The 16,288-nt window shown below is 41.7% G+C and overlaps 1 protein-coding gene across 2 annotated transcripts in view; it reads left to right on the forward strand.

The window, feature by feature from the left end:
* Positions 1-16,288, forward strand: part of SNX30 (sorting nexin family member 30) — a 68,415-nt gene that overhangs the window by 30,844 nt on the left and 21,283 nt on the right. Inside the window, exons 5-8 of one of the 2 annotated variants that reach the window (XM_039566897.1) lie at positions 1,592-1,787; positions 3,092-3,291; positions 8,813-8,899; positions 15,264-15,416. In XM_039566897.1, the coding sequence (XP_039422831.1) occupies positions 1,592-1,787; positions 3,092-3,291; positions 8,813-8,899; positions 15,264-15,416 (636 nt within the window). The remainder of the gene's footprint in view (positions 1-1,591; positions 1,788-3,091; positions 3,292-8,812; positions 8,900-15,263; positions 15,417-16,288) is intronic. The other variant, XM_039566898.1, reaches the window with a different exon arrangement.

Raw genomic sequence — 16,288 nt, forward strand, 5'->3', positions numbered from 1 at the left:
GAAAGGACAGCTGTTCTGCTGACTGTCTCTAGTGTTTGAACTTGGTCCAGTGGAGCAGTGAGTGTCAGTTCAGTGTGCTAGGACTTCAGAATTTAGTTACTACAGGAAGTCATAAGATCACCTTCTGGTTGAAAAGGAGAAACCAGCATTTCTTCGGGGTCCCTGTTTCGACCTGTAACATACTAGAATGCTTGAGAGAGTGAGTGAATAATTTTGAGTTCAAGGATCTTTTCTGATGCCTGTTTGCAGCTAGAGCTTAGGACACGCGGAAAGTAAAAGTCAAGGAACCACTGCATTTAAATGCAAACATAATAGAAAATTATAATAGCTGCTAAGATGTCAGGTTTTTGTAATCAGACTTACATTTGACTTACGTTAAGTACTTGGAAGGAATACCATAGTGCATGTTTTGAAGATGGCTGCTGGTTTTTTGTGTTTTTTTTTTTAAGAACACTTAAGATTTTAGTGTAGTCGGTAATATGTCTGAATGCTTGATCTCTACAGGCCTACTTCGTTTGAACACATCTCTTCCTCAGGCTGTATAGGATAACCTAGTTATAGCTCCTGGCCCTGTCCTGTTTTGAGATGTTGAATACTGACCTCTGCTGGAAAGAGTAAAATGCAAAACTCAAAATGCTTTTTGGCTAACTAAAACAATTTTTTTCTGGTGTACTGTTAAGATGAAATCCCTTGAAGATTGTAGGCAGTCAGTCTTGTTAGCACAGGTTTTCAGAAAGTTGGTTTATGCAAATGTGTAAAGGAATGTCAAGGAAGTTTACACTTTCTGTGGAGGCAACATGGATGCATCTGACCCAGCCTGAGCTACAGTGCCTCTTGCAGAGAAGCTTTGCTGGTCTCCCCATGCTGCACTTTTTCTGCGTGCAGTCTTCACCTTCCTCCTGTGTGACCATGGATCTGGAGTGAGGAGGCTGCTTACCAAATAAGTGTGCAATGTGTAGCTCTCTACTAGGTCATGAGAGCCAGCTGGTACATCTGGTTAATACTGGCATTGTGGCTGTGACTTAGATGTATGTGTAGATGAATGATGTGAACTGTTTTGGTGGAACCAGAGCTGTTAATATGGCTGCTTCTCTGGTGAGAGTACAGGAACATGGGACAGTATGGCCACATGCAAAGTCAGGCTACTTAGTTATTTCTAATGTACTTCATGCTATTCTCCTGGATAATATACCTCCATCTAGGGGTAGACTTGAAGCTGTGCTCAGCTATACAGCTCGTAGAAAGCCTTTGTCCAAGGCTGCATGTCACGTGTAATCTCTTGCCTTCATAAGATTTGATCTTGACTGGAAAATACCCTTCATTGTATTAATATTTGAACATGTAAGTGAGTATTCCTAAACATATTTCTTCGTGTGTGTGCTTTTGGGTTTTTTTGTGTTTTTGTTTTGTTTTGGATTTTGTTGTTGTTTTTTGTGGTTTGCTTTGTTTGTTTTGTGGTTTTTGTTGTTGTTTTGGTTTTTGGTTTTTTTTTTGTTGTTGTTTTGGTTTCTTTTTTTAATTTGTTTTGGTTTTTGTTTGGTTTGGTTTGAGGTTTTTTGGTTTCGTTATTTTTGTTTGTTTTAATTCCTAGGATCTTAATGCCTACAAAAAGCAAGGAATGGCTTTGCTATCAAAGATGGGGGAATCTGTCAAATACGTTACGGGAGGCTACAAATTAAGAAGTCGGCCACTGGAGTTTGCAGCCATTGGGGATTATCTGGACACATTCTCTCTAAAGCTTGGTACCATTGACAGAATAGCACAACGGATTATCAAGGAGCAGTTGGGTAAGGACACAAGGTGTTCCATCATAATACTTCAATCTGAATGCTCTGTGTCTTACTCTGGTTGATAGCATGATCAAGATAATTTGTGTTGATGATTCTGGCCTGTAATAAGTCACACGCAGGGCAAAATCTAATGCCTGTTCCAGATTTTAAAAAGGCCCAAAACCTAACACGGTATCTGATATTAGCACAACTCTCCAAATATTTTTTTAAAGTTGAACTTTTTATATCAACCTACTATCTTACTAGAGTAATTTTTTCAAAGAATTTTTAGAAGGTGGAATTCTGTAGATTCTATGGGAGCCCAGAATGCAGAGAACATTTCTGTGCCTGTTTGGAAGGGTCCTACCCCCCTGGACAACACTGTTTTTGACCTTCATCCATGGAGAAAATTGCCTACCCTCTGGGAAGAATTACAATCTACACTGGTGTGAGCTAGGTGATAGAATATTATGTAAAATTATCACAGGGTGAAAAATTTAGAGGTTTTGGGTTTATTAATGCAGTAAGTAGATAAAAGCAAAAAACATCAAAATGGAGGATTGTTGTTGTTCTCCAGACCTTCTTCTTCTTCTTCTACTACTCCATGTTCTGCAGTAGAAGTAGTTTGGAATGATTGGATAAAGAATTCCGCAGTTCCTGTCTGCGTGACAAGAAAATTTACTAGACATTGGTAGAAAAGTGAAAATATCTTTCATTTTAAGTTTTTATTGGTTAATTTACCTTTAAAAAGGCTGTGCTATCTTGATAATTTGGCTTTTCTTGCATTCTCTACTTCACGCTATGTCTGGGTCACGATAGTGGCTTGTATTTCGCTGATAAGACTTAATAAACAACGACAGAAGAAAGAGAAGGCTAAAAGTCCCATTCGTCTCTGACTCCTGGCAAAGACTCTAAAAAGCGTTCTCCATCAGGGGAGACACAATTAAGGCACTGGACTGCGTCACATTCCACCTGGAGGAGTAAAAATGGAATTCCTAGATGAAGACAAGCTTTACAGGCCTGTCTTAGTGGAGTTAAGTCTTACGTATGTTTAAAAAACTAACTGGCTACTGCAAAGGTGCAAGAGTCTTTGTATTGGAAGTCTGTAGGAATGGTAAGTTAAGAAATAGGCAACTTGAACCTGTCACCTCTGCAGCCGTAGAGCTCCGTCTCTTTAAAAATGCTAACACAACACAAATCTTGGCTCCCTGTGGGGATTAATGTTACTCAGACTTGGTGCATAATTTCTCCTGTTTTGTGTTTGCACATCTTTGTGTCTTGCTCTTACTCTGTTAATCTAATTTTCCATCTGCCTCTTGCAGAATACTTGGTGGAACTACGAGAATATGGGCCTGTTTATTCAACCTGGGGAGGGCTGGAGGTTGAGCTGTCAGAGCCACTGGAAGGAGTGTCTGCCTGTATTGGGAATTGCTGCACAGCTCTTGAAGAACTCAGTGAGGACATGACAGAAGACTTCCTGCCTGTGCTTAGGGAATACATATTGTATGCTGAGTCAATGAAGGTAAAGAGAGCCCTGTGGCAGAAAGTGCTGTCATTGTGTTTGCCTGGAATTAGCGAGTTTGTTCTTTTTAACAGTGAGAAATGATGGTAGTGGGAAAAGTGGGGAAGTAAATAATACATTAAGTAGGAGGATATTTTCACAGTCAAAACAAAACTAGGTATGTTTAATAGCTGGGTACTGCATGGGTAGCAGTATCTGTCTGGTCTGCTCTTCAGTCAAGCTAGGGTTAGTGTTGTAGGGTGTACACAACGTGTTGCGGAGTTGCCCCTTCATTGGTGTGGCAGGTGGTACTCTATTGGAGACATCTTGTGGCTGCCTAGAATCTTTCTTTGAGATTTGAAACCAGTTGTGCTTCAGCTCTTCATGACAGGGTCAGTGCCTGGTCCTACAGGAATAATAGCACAGTAATTTCTGTCACTTGTATGTAGCAGAGTTGGGTGCCTTGTTTTAGAACCATGTGTCCAAATGACAGGCACGGCTTCCTCTGTCATCCCCATACCCTAGGCATGATGTGTCTGTTGTTAAGTTCTGCATACCAAGTAACTGCGTAAAGATGGTATTCTGTGACTCTTAATCTCTCTAAGAACCTGGTGTTTTACTGTTTACGCAGATGTTATAAAAGCTACTTTAATGTGGGTTTTATTCTCTTGAAGTTAAGGAGTATTGGTAATCAATCACATCTAATGGGGAGAAGAACTACTGAGTAAACTTCACTAAAATATTATATCAAGGACTTTGGTTCATCCATCGGAGCTTTTCACTACACGCCTATGGCGTAGTACGTATTAGCAGTCCCTCTATAAGGGACTTACAGACAAGTTCCTTCTGAACACTTTCCACTTGGAACAACTGCTACAAGGCTATGATACACACTCCTTTACAGATCTAACAGCCCATTATAAACTTACAGTCTGAACATGATAGTCATTCTTAATCTCATCCTATGGTTCTCAAACTGAGAATTGAAACACTTACTTGTAGATGTCTTTTCCCAACTTCAGGAGTTGTGCATCTCCTGTGTGGCTAAAGTATTCTTGCAGGTGACTTTACACTAATTCCCTGAGTATATTCTTTGCTTTTGTCACCATGGATTTGACCCCAGCATGAATGAAGTGTGTTTTCTTTACGGAAGTTTATTAATAGTAAAGTATTACTTGAACACAGTGAGCTGTAGGAGGCCTTGTCTCAGGATGTTTGGACTGTAGGAAGTGGAGGTAGATGGAGTGTGCTTACAGATAAACATGAGGCTAGTGATTAAATACTTTAACTCAGAATGTCTGGCTTTTGATGCTAAAAATGCCTACCAAAGATGGCATCTGAAGAGCCAAACCGAGTTGTGAGAGGTGCTCTTCACAAATATAGCAGGGGAAATTTTTTTTGAGCTAAAAAGCAAGGGTTTCTTTAGCTGAAGAGTTACTCTAGGCAGATAATCACCACTTACCACAGGCAGAGCGGCATTACAGACTTGCACCTAAGCTTCCTTTTGGCCTTTTAGAACCCTTTTATAATGGCACTGTCTCAAGCCAACAGTTACTTAACTGTCTAACGCACTTCTTCAGCCAAAGAAACCCTTGCTTTTTAGCTTGAGCTTTTTAAACTGTGGACTTGACTTTCTAGTGTTCTAAAGGATTATGCTGTTCAGTGTCTGGCTTGGGCATCTTACTGAGATGCTTTACTCAGTCTAAAATTTGAAAATTAAAACCAAAAACTACTGTTAGCCAAGACTGTTCATATTTTCCTTACCTCTCGAATAGCAAAACTGAACTCTCAGGTTCTACAAAGTGCAGTTTTCTTCTGCTAGGAAACATCAGCCTATTGCTGTTTCTGAACTGGCTACTGAACTGTTTTTGCAGAATCCATAACACCAAGGAAGTAACCAAGGTTAGTAAGGAGGTTACACTTGGAGTGCAGGAGGCTTTCTGTTGAAAGGGGCATCCTCTTTCCTTGCAGTGCATTCCTCTTCATCAGCTGCTGTGAGGACTACCTGTGAGATGAAAGTCTGTTTGGGTCTTTTAGAGCACATCTTTTGCACAGGGTGCTTGATGGACGGTAAGTCTTCAGGTACTAGGAGTTCAGTGCAACCTCGATTAGCTTCTTTGCTGCACACTGTACTGCTGGTGTAGGTATGGGAACATGATCAATAGAGCAGTCTGTAGCTGGCTGAATGGCCCTCAGGTAAGAACTGCCAGATTATCGTCACTGTTCCGAGATGAAGAGGCCTTGATGTCTTCAGGAGCATGGTTGTAGCTGAGGGCAAGAGCCGAACTGCACGTATGGAGGCAAAGCCCAATAGTTCTGGTTGAACAGAATATTAGCTGGTTTGAGGGAAGCCTAGTCTCTGGGTTTGTTTGAAAGATTTGCAGAACAGGGCAGAAGCTGGTGTTGTGGCCTTGAGTTAAAACATGTGCTTGAAGCGTCCAGGAGAGACCTTTTCCAAATTACTCACTCTGCTCAGCACTTGTTAGGCCACAAATGTGTTCAGTTTTTATCCCTGCTGCACAAAAAAATATGTGGACATGTGGAAAAGCTGAATAGAGTCCGGAAAAGAACCACAAAGACGGTCAAGGGACTGAGAAGCCTGCTGTGTGAGGAAAGGCTGGGAGAGCTGGGTATGTTCAACCTTGAGGGAAGGCTTATCATATCACCATGTACCAGTATTTAAGGATTGACTACAAATATGACGGAAGCTCCCTTTTCACAAGGAGACCCTTGGAAAAACAGGGATAATCAGTGCATATTATTCTTGGGGACATTTTTGTTGAACACGAGGAGAATTTTCACAAGAGAACAATCAACCTTTGGAATTATGTCCCCAGGGAAGTGGTAGATTCCCCAACACTGGACATATTTAAGATCCAGCTGGACAGGATCCATATTGTCTAGAGTGTGCTTTTGCCAAGAAAGGTTGGACGAGATAATCGTTGAGGTCTCTTCCATGGTTTCCATGACATGGCACGGTTATGTCTCCATTCCTGGTGCAGTAGGGCCCATGTCAGCAAACATGTGGTACCCCATTTGCTGATGTACACTGGCATTGCCCAGGTAGGCATGTGCAGAGGACAAACTCTCCTATACATTATTCAGTGCAGGTATTAGGATGTTATACGACTTCTGTATGCTTAACATTGCTGGAAAGGCTTATCAAATGATGTGATCCTCAGGGATGTCCTTGGATATTACTTTTAATGCGTGTTCAAAGCAAGCACCACATTAATAGTTAACTGTGTCTTTAGGGGCATGAGTAACTAGAGATCCTTTTGTGACATTTAGTCACAGTAGGAAGCTGTGGTGTGCAAATAGGATCAAAATTGAAATTTGAGATAGGAGGCTGATAGCAAACTGAAGCTGTGTATAGGCCAAGGTAGAACCTTTCAACTAAATACAAAATGGAGAAGGAACTGTGTTGCTGAAACCAAGCTAAGTCTTCAGTGTTCAGACACCACTGGTTTAGTTCTGACCTGAAATAACTGAGGTGTGCTGGTTGAGTTTTTTCTGTTTGGTGTTTGTTTTCTTCCAACTTTTAAAAAATTTTTTATCTCTCTAAGTGAGACCTTAACTAGTATTGCATGGTCTGTGGTAATTTTGAGGATATTTGATGCAGAGCTTTTCATAGTTGCTGCTAAAGCATCAAGGCATCGATCTGGAACTGAGAGGAGATTCCCTGGAGGTGCCAGAGGAAAATACGGGACAAGTGGAAGGGAGGGCAGTATTCTTCCCATCACTTACAAGTCAGCCATTACCGGATACTTAAAACTGTATTCACAAGCTCATTGTTAATAGTCCACAGTAGGTGGACTTGAGCACTTCAGGGGAATTAAGACACCTGTTCTTTGAATCCAGTTTGCCAATAACTGTTAATCATTGGCTAGTCCTGGTATAGATTCAGCTTCCTGCCCTAACTCCAGGCTTCTAAAGGCAAAATGCAATTGCTGGAGACAGTTGTTTTTCACAGAAGAAATTTCAGTTGGCTGAGGTTCAAGAGGCAGTGCAAACTAGAAATACCTATTAAATCTCTCAGACTTTAGTTGCATTGGTAACCTCAATCACTTAAAGGCCATCCCACATAGTTGCATAGATTCTAAAAAGAACGGGGGGATGTTGTGTTTGTCAAGCAAACACAACCAATGGCATGCTTGCTTGTGGGACAAAAGAGAGAGTTAAGCTGTTGAAGGTGAACTTTTCAGGTTTGCCCTTTTTTATTGACTAATCTAATAGCAGCTTTGTGGATCAGGTGCCATTCCCATTTATCGTGGATTGACGTTTATAAGACTGTTGATGGCAACATCTCTAGTCTAGAGCAACTGAACTGTTGACCTTCTCTTGGCTTAAGAAGGAGGAGGGGAAACGATGATGATTAGTAGATACGGGACTTTTATGTCCTCAGTTAGATCTAGGCTGGACTGGCTGTTAGAGCTCTGAGGAGCTACTCTTTTAAAAACATAATTCTGTAGGCAGCAGTGCACATGACTAGTCCTGTGTTACTAGCCTTGTCTGGAACTGTTAAAATGACTAGTTATCACTTCAGGTCCTAATGGGGCAATTCCTTCTAGGTGGCAGAAGGGAAGACTCAAAGCCAAGTTAGCTGCAAGAGAATTTCAGATTTACAGTGAGTGTTGGCTGACTTCCCTCTGAGCATTTTTAATAATTACTTTGCATCAATTGAGTAATTAAAAAATACTAGTTGTTTCTTTGTGAAACCTGAACAGGTAAGTTTCCTGCTCTTACAGACACAAAACTGCTTATGTTTTAGTAAGACATTCTTATAAAGACTAATTCCTGTGATTGTTTTCAAATTGTAAGACTGTGGTATAACCTTAGTGAAGCTCTTTGTGGATGTAGTAGAAGCCAAGGGTGGCATCTTTGGCTGTCTGTTTTGTGAATACTCTGTCAAGAAAATGTTTACTGCTTGAGAAGCTCTCTCAGGCAGTCCAATGCTTTTCATGTAAATTGTGCTTTTCATAATTTTCTTTTTTTTTTTAATTAAACCAACAACCAAACCCTGCAAACTGATCTAAAATAAAGGCTTACGTTAACACCAGGACGTGACAGCTTGCTTTAAAGGATTCTGAAGAGTCTTTGCAAGTGAAAAGGGAGCTGTAATACCTTCTGTGGTGGTATTCCTGTTTCTTAGCCAATGCTGTTGTCTGTCTGCTGCTTGAGGATATCCGAAACTTTACATTAGTCCTTGTCAGCTTTGATGCTTTTGTTTATATCCTTTTCATGGCAATAATAGGTCAACTGATGAATTAAATTTACGTAGTCAGGGTTATATTAATGGTTTCATGACAGCGTCCAGGTTGTCCAAATGCTGAATTTTATCTGACCCTGCCAGCTATTGGAGAGCAAGCGCTCTTTGTTATTAAAAGCTACTCCCTGAATGCTGTAAAATAGAACGAAGTAAATCTGAAAGTCTGACTTTGGGCTGAATTGGCACTGAAGATATGTCACTTTAGTGTTTCTTGCAGGCCGGGGGAAGGAACAAGAGGATCCCTTTCACAGCTGTCTTTTCTCTTGCCCATAGAATGTGTTGAAGAAGAGAGACCAAGTTCAAGCCGAGTATGAAGCAAAACTGGAAGCAGTAGCCTTGAAAAGAGAAGATCGTCCAAAGGTTAGCACTTAAAATTGCTCTACAAAACTAGTTTGCACTTACACTACTTCCTGAGAAGAATGGGGAAGCAGAACTTGCTTTTTTCTGGGTCTTGTGTTTTCTTTGCAGTATAAGCAGTTTCGGGTAGAACAGAAATTTGTTGTTGGTAAGCTGGTGTGAAATAAAGACCCAAGTATGGGTATATGTAACTTGTCTAGCAACTTCTGTACTAGTGATCTTCCACAGTTCAGAGCAGAATGACTCTAACACTTCAAAAACAGCCAGCAGGCAGTTGGACTGTGCAGTGATAGGGACTGAAGCAGTGCTAGAACAGTCCCTGGTGACTCAGCAGGATGTCAGCTAGCTGAGTTAAGGTCCTATCCCTGGCACTGTGGAGCTGTATTGTGGCAGGACACCAGTTTTGGCTGTGGAATACTCCATATTTTGCCCTTTCTGCTAGGGAGGTCTACCTGTGTGATGCTGAACAGAGATGGCATGTGTCACTGGGTGACAGGTTTTGGCTGGGCTCCATGCAAAGGCAAAGCTGTGAACTGACATGCTGCCACCTGCTTCTGCATGAAACAGAGTGCAAGAGCCTTTTCTTAAATCACTGCACCTCTAATGATGATGGCAACAGGGTTTGTTCCCTTCCTCTTCTTGGAGGTTTTTGGTTCCCCTTTTATTTGTGTTAATAATTAATGGATGGCTTTCCAGTGTTATGGCTACTGTACAATAAGGTTCACTGTACAGGAGGTTCACATAATATTTTGAACCTGAGAAGCTGAAGAGAACAAGAGCATAGAAATGCAAAAGTGTTTTTCTGATATTTTGTGTATAATGAGCTACAAATAGTGGTGTACTAGGTATTTTGTGGTGCTCTTGTATTTGGGTCTACTGCCTGCCCCTCTGCTCTCTGGTGTGGTATGTACTCTAGTTCCTCAGTGTAGCTTTGAATAAACAGGTATTCTAACAGTTGTATCTGGGATGGACAGAACTAAATCTAGCACATCCAGCAAGCCAGTTGAGGTTTTTAGGCATTTGACTTTACCAAGATCTTGATGCAGTGAAACTGATGAATTTTGCTGATCTCTCACCTGTTAAAAGGCCTTTGGATCTCATATTTCAGTGGGATTATTGTGTAAAGTATAGCATTTAAATCTTGCAAATTTTTTGAATACTTACATCTCCTCGCCAGAGTATAAGCATATTTTTTGGCAACTCCTTGTACCTTTTTGTAACAAAACTAGTTTGTGTCATTTACAAGATGAAGTTGAACAAACTGTATAGAACTCCTTGCATGTTCACAAAATACTATCTCTGGGGTTTTCAGAACCTTTCCAGCTGGAGCTGATACCTCAGAGCTGTGCCTAGCAGCATATCTTACATTCATTGAGGTCTCCCAACTATGACTTGCAGGAAGCTAAAAGCAGGCAGAGGGTCATGTGCTGCAGTTGTGGGATGGCATTTGTGTGCCTTGTGGCATATTTACTGATTTGGTAGAAATTATGTAAAAAGACCCCAAACAAAACCTTAAGAGAACAAAGGCCTATGTTTAGATCATGAAAGGAAGGCCTAGCACTACTTGATCTCTCACTGGAGGGCATTCTGGGCCTCCTGTGCACGTCCAGCCTGGGATCACAGAGCTCACCAGGCCATTAGATTGTTCTGGCAGTGAGATCATCTGCTTAGAGCTCAGGCCTATGAATGCAGAATGCTTGTAGGGCTACTGTGACTGTCTGTCAGCAGGTACTGCTCAGAGTGCTGAAGCTTACACAAAAGCAATGCAGGTGGTGTTTACCAATAGCAGCATGGTGTTCATGTGGAGTCTGCAGCCTTTCAGTTTCTAACGAGTGCAGTGGTGAAATGCCTCTCACCCATTTCTGACCCATGCTGGAGCTGATTTTGCAATAATCCAACCAGCACACTGAGGGTGTGGTTTCATTTTGGTGAGATGAAGTTGGCTTCTGATGACCTGTTTTATTCTCTCTTCCTCAAGGCTTTGAAGTGTGGTGATCTATGGGAACAGTAAACATGGCAGTGCAGAACTTGAAGTAGAAGGTGGCCATATATATTTACAGGGAAAAAAAAAAGCCTCGTAACAGATAACTGTTTCCCAAGAACTAGGAAGGTAGAAGTATCATATGCAAAGACTAGTTGTCTAATTAATGCTGGATTTTTTCTGCTTTGGGACCATTTATTACTTGGTAATGATGATATAGAGGAGTTTTAAAGTGGACACACCATCTGTAACTGACCACACTAAATTACAGATGTTAGGCAAGCTTAGCTTTTTAAGGGAACAGAATCAGCATGAAAAGGATTAAATGTACATGCAGAACTTCTTACCATATATATACAATTTTATGCTCAGTTCTTGCTTGCATATACATCTCTTATCAGTTGAAAGTGACTCATTAAAATAGTCCTGGGCCGTTTAAGAATGTGTTAGAGTTTGAACCAGTTGTCACTGGTTTTGTGGCTTGAGGGGCTTTTAAGCTTATAAGGTAGCTGAGAGCAGATACCAGTAAGGAAGTAGCAACTTCCCCCCAAATCCAATCTACTTTCTTCCTGGTTCTTAGTTGCTAGCTAATATTTAGCATCTCCACTTGTAAAAGCAGATAAAAGCATCAGCATAGATGTTTCAATTTAGGCCCAAATTTGATGATAAACACGTAATATCTCTGTGCATTGACTTTGCACTGATATAAAGTGCTTAAAAGCTGTTAATTAACTTAAAATTTTGTCTTAACTACTGAGTTGTTGTAGTGGTTTGGCCCAAAATACTCATTACTGTTTATCTTCTGTGAGATAAGAATTAGGAGAAACGCAAAGCAGGCACCAAACTTGAAAGAATATAAAGAAGTTTATTAACAGACCTAAAAGAAGGAAAAAAAAATTATACCACCTTCAGAACTCTCCTCCTCCCCCCACCTTCCTCCCTTCTCCCACTGACAATGTAAAAAGACAACCCTTAAGATGTTCAGTCTGTTTACCACTTCCATAATAACCTTGTTCAGTCCATTTAGAAAGAGAAGTCTCTTCTTGCTCATGCTATGAAAACATTATCACAACGAGACAGCCGCCCACTTCCAAATATTGTTCAGTCCATTTAGGAAGAGGAGTCTCTCTGCCTCGTGTGAGTCCTTCCCCCGACTTGCAGCTTTTCCCGCAACTGCTTTCGAGGGTCCACTCTTGAAGTTTTTTGGGGTACAATTTTAAGGTTGAGCCGTTCAGAAACAAAAACAGAGGCCCTTCTCCTTCCCTGGGAGCAAAGGGTCTTCATCATCTTCATCTTAGGACTATCTCTGGGAGCATCTCTAGGAACTGAGGTTTTCTCCTTTCCCATTTGGAGCAAAAGTCCTCATCTGGTCCATCTCTCCCTGTCCAAACTTCTCATGAAATTACAGCTGCGTCAGCATCTGCCTATCTCAGCGCAGGTGCTTTTGCTTACGAGTTGAACACTCCACCCCCATATCTTCATGAAATTACAACAGGATACTCTGATATATCATAGCTTCACAACAGAATTTCAGCTTTAAGCATCTCCTCTCTCTCTTCCCTCAGGTTTTCAGCTCTTCACAGCAATAAAAGGGTTAATCTCACCTCGGCCTTGCAGCTTTGCAGCTGGAATGTTGAATTTTTCTTATCGCAGTGGAGAGGGGGGAGAGCCGAGCCGCTCCGGCTGCCCACGGCAAGGCAGTGGGGGGGTTCCACGGCTGGAACAGGTCCATGGCTCCAGGATGGCCGTGGCCCGGCCCGGCCTGGCCCAAGCAGGGCCTGGCCGGGCCCACTGGCCCCCACTCGGGGCCCGCAGCCACCTGTCCAGCGCCGGAAACGAGAGAGAGCTTGGGGGGGAGTTTGCTATTCTTAAATGTGGATCACAGAGGTGGTCACAACTTTAAGTGGCTTAGAGAATTGTCCATATTCAAACTGGCCGCTGATAGGTTCTATCAGGTCCCAGAGGAAACTGTAAGCACCCCTTAGCAAGGACATCCCTTCCAGGACTATGCCTGCTAGCCCATGACAGTTGTAAATTACGTTGTAGGAAGCTGCAGTTTTGTAAGGAAAGGCATTTGCACTTCTAAATAGTACTGTAGCATGTGCAGATACAGCTTTCATGATGCCTCTGGAGACGTAGTTGGAGTTAGTTGTTGTTGTTCCTTAATGAGAGCACATGTGATGCATCTGCTGATCACTGAGTTATCCCTGTAACTCTAAACTCATACCGCCCTCTCAGCCTGACCAGCCAGAGAACTTTCTGTGAGAAAGAACAGATTTTTGTATAGCTTCCTTGTGGTTTCAGATCCTGGCAGAAGAAGCAGGAAGCTGATGAGTGCTTAGAAGCTAAGTTAATTGGATTTGGAAATCTTACATGGTTTTGCTTCCAGACTTCATAAATATTTCTCTTGATAGCCTAGCCTTTCCCATTAAGGTAGCAGAGTACTTCTGATGCAAGGCATACATGCCTAGAGGGGAGCATCCCCTAAACCTTCCAGTCACTGTCTTGGTCGTTCTTGTCTGAAGCCTATGAGGGAACTTCACCTGGAGTTGTAGCAGAGTGAATTCTGTAGCCGTAAGTACAGTGCTCAGACATAGTAGGGGAAAAGAGTATCTACTGAACCTCCAAGCTGCCTGTAGTGTAAATTCAGTTGTGTGAATAAAGGGGAACTCAAAACCCATGAGTATGAAGAGCTCCTGCATCTCGAACAGGTTGGTATATTGGAGAACAGATGTAAGACCTTCTCTGAGTAATACTTCAGTGATCAGCCCTAATCCAGGTCCTGGACAAGAAACACAGTTGGTGTGTTTCTGCCTAAATTGAGTACCTTGCCGAACTGCAAGATAGGAGCACACATCTAACTTCCTGTAGCTGTCCGTGGAAAGCTTCTTATCTAGTCTGTTCATCCTCTTCCTTCTTTCATGCCCCTCAGAGAGAAATGGAATTCTTCGATACAGCTCACATGGGAATGTTTGTGTCTTTAGGGTTACACATATTACCTTTTCATTTTTCAATGTATACCTGAAAAAGCCATGATGTTTTAACACCTATGTTTATTGCAAGATTTAGAACCTGGTAAAGGTATACAGGAACCTGTATAATGCATGGTCCATTACTGAGCATAGAAACAAGATCTCAGTGCTTCCTTTATTGTGCTGGTGCCACTTAAGAGAAGAAACAAACACCACAGAAACTATACAGAGGTAACTGGGCAGCAGTGAATTATGCATCCTCTGAGAGGGACTTTGCCCTGGCTATGGATTATGAGGAAAACTGGGCTGATTTAAGGATGGCTGTTGGTGCCACATGTTCAATTTACTGAAATCAAATACGAGGGGAGCCACCACAAAGTTCTTCAAATGTTCTTCATTCTGCATTTTGCCTTTGTGCAGGTCACAGCTTCCAGAGCAAAAGTTCACTTCTTGCTTTGGTACCGGGATTCAGGAGTTTCCTCTTCTGAGGTCGTGGGCTTAGTCTACATGTCCTTACAGGATTCCTGTGTGTGGACCATGCAGCAATGAGAAGGGAGAGAAAGGAGTTTGGCTTTCCTGCTTGAGGAAACACTTGTAAATTATTCCTGTATCTGCTTGGTAGTATACATTATATTAGTTAAAACATAAACAAATAACACCAACTTAGTTGGTCTAAAGTGTATGTACCTTGAGCCAGTGACTACTGTCAAAAATCCATTTAAATCTCTACCTCAGCTTGCTCAGTGGGCTGTCCTTCAAGATGTCATTCATTGCTTTTACATGGTAATGTGTCCAGTGTTGAGCCTAAAGGTTCATGAGCCCATCCCATAGTGATGATCACAAGTGCTCTGCAGTTAAATTTTGTTCAGGAGGCCTGTAAGGTTCAAAGTGGAAGCTGGAAACTGAGGATTTAGAAATATTATTCTGCAGCTATCAATACTGAGATCTCTTATTCAGCTTTTTTGATAAACCTAAATGTTTGTTGTTATGTACATGCTGGTGTAAATCAGGAAATTCCTACTGCAGCTGTAAATGGGAAGGAGGAAAGTTTGCTGTGGAGCAAAGCTGCTCAGTTTGAGCACTAGGAACTGAGCCTCGGTACCAGCACTTACACCAAATGGTTTTCCTGTGCCTTTAGCAAATGCTTCCTCCATCTGCCTCTATATCAGGCATGGAGATGGACAAGCACAAGCATTCACCACCTCAAACAGCAAAGAGCAAATGAAGCAATCTCATATCCTCTCTAGTTCAGAACTGTGGCTTTTTCCCTGCAACCATAGGTGAGTTGATTCAGGATAACTGTTGGATTGTGAACTTAACCCTGTCTTCTGTAATTTTGCTCAGTAAGGTTTGAGCTAATTCAGCAATCTAGCACTCTTAGTGACAGTTTTAATCTTCATTTCTTTTGCTGCAGGTACCCACAGATGTTGAGAAATGTCAAGACCGAGTAGAATGTTTCAATGCTGACCTGAAAGCAGATATGGAGAGATGGCAGAACAACAAAAGACAAGACTTTAGGCAGCTACTCATGGGCATGGCAGATAAAAACATCCAGTACTACGAGAAGGTATATGTCACTGTTGGAACACTGGTAGGAGTAAAGTAGTTTGTTTTCCTCTGAAGTGGTGATAATTCTTCAGGAAATCTTCACACTGTCTTGAAGACAAGAATATTAGACATCTAAAGCTGCTCTTTGTCAACAACTGATGAGTTGCAAGTCATGCTCAAGTGATCTCTGTGAGACTAGTGGACTTTTGCAAACACTCTAACAGCATTTTATCATGTATGCTTGTCTGTTTTGCACTCTTGAATTGAACAAATTACCGAGCAGCAGCAGTGGTGGTGAAAAAAACCCCAGAATTGAGTATTTTAGCAAACTTACCAGAGTAGAAAAATCTCTTGATTCTGCCTTTTCTGAATCAAACTATGTGAGTTAATGCAAGTCCACGGACTCATATATAGATTACACCTGTTACATATAAATTATTCTGATCTCTGTCCCTTTGTGCATAGTTCTGTCCCTTGTGTACTAGTCCTGAAAATACCTAGCCTCTGCCCTCTTTCAGTTGGTGCATGTGTACCTGAGGTTTGGTGTCAGATTTTTTTATTTTTAATTAAAAGGACCTTGACATTTAACTGCATATGCTTCCAGTCTAGTTTTCCATCGTGCTAGAGAAGTGCAGCCCAATGAGGTGGTTGATACCATAGGATCACAGAATGGTTTGGAAGGGACCTTAGAAGTCATCTAAGTTTCAACCTCCTGCCAGAGGCAGGGATGCCTTTCACTAGAGTAGGTGGTTCAGAGCCCCATCCAGCATGAACCTAAAACACTTCCAGAGATGGAGCTTCCACAGCTTCTCTGGGCAAGCTATTCCAGTGTTTCCTCATCCTAATAGTAAAGAATTCCTTCCTAATTATCTAATCTAAACCTGCCCTCTT

Source organism: Corvus cornix, chromosome Z (assembly GCF_000738735.6).
Source record: "Corvus cornix cornix isolate S_Up_H32 chromosome Z, ASM73873v5, whole genome shotgun sequence".
In the NCBI taxonomy this organism is placed as follows: Eukaryota; Metazoa; Chordata; class Aves; order Passeriformes; family Corvidae; genus Corvus; species Corvus cornix.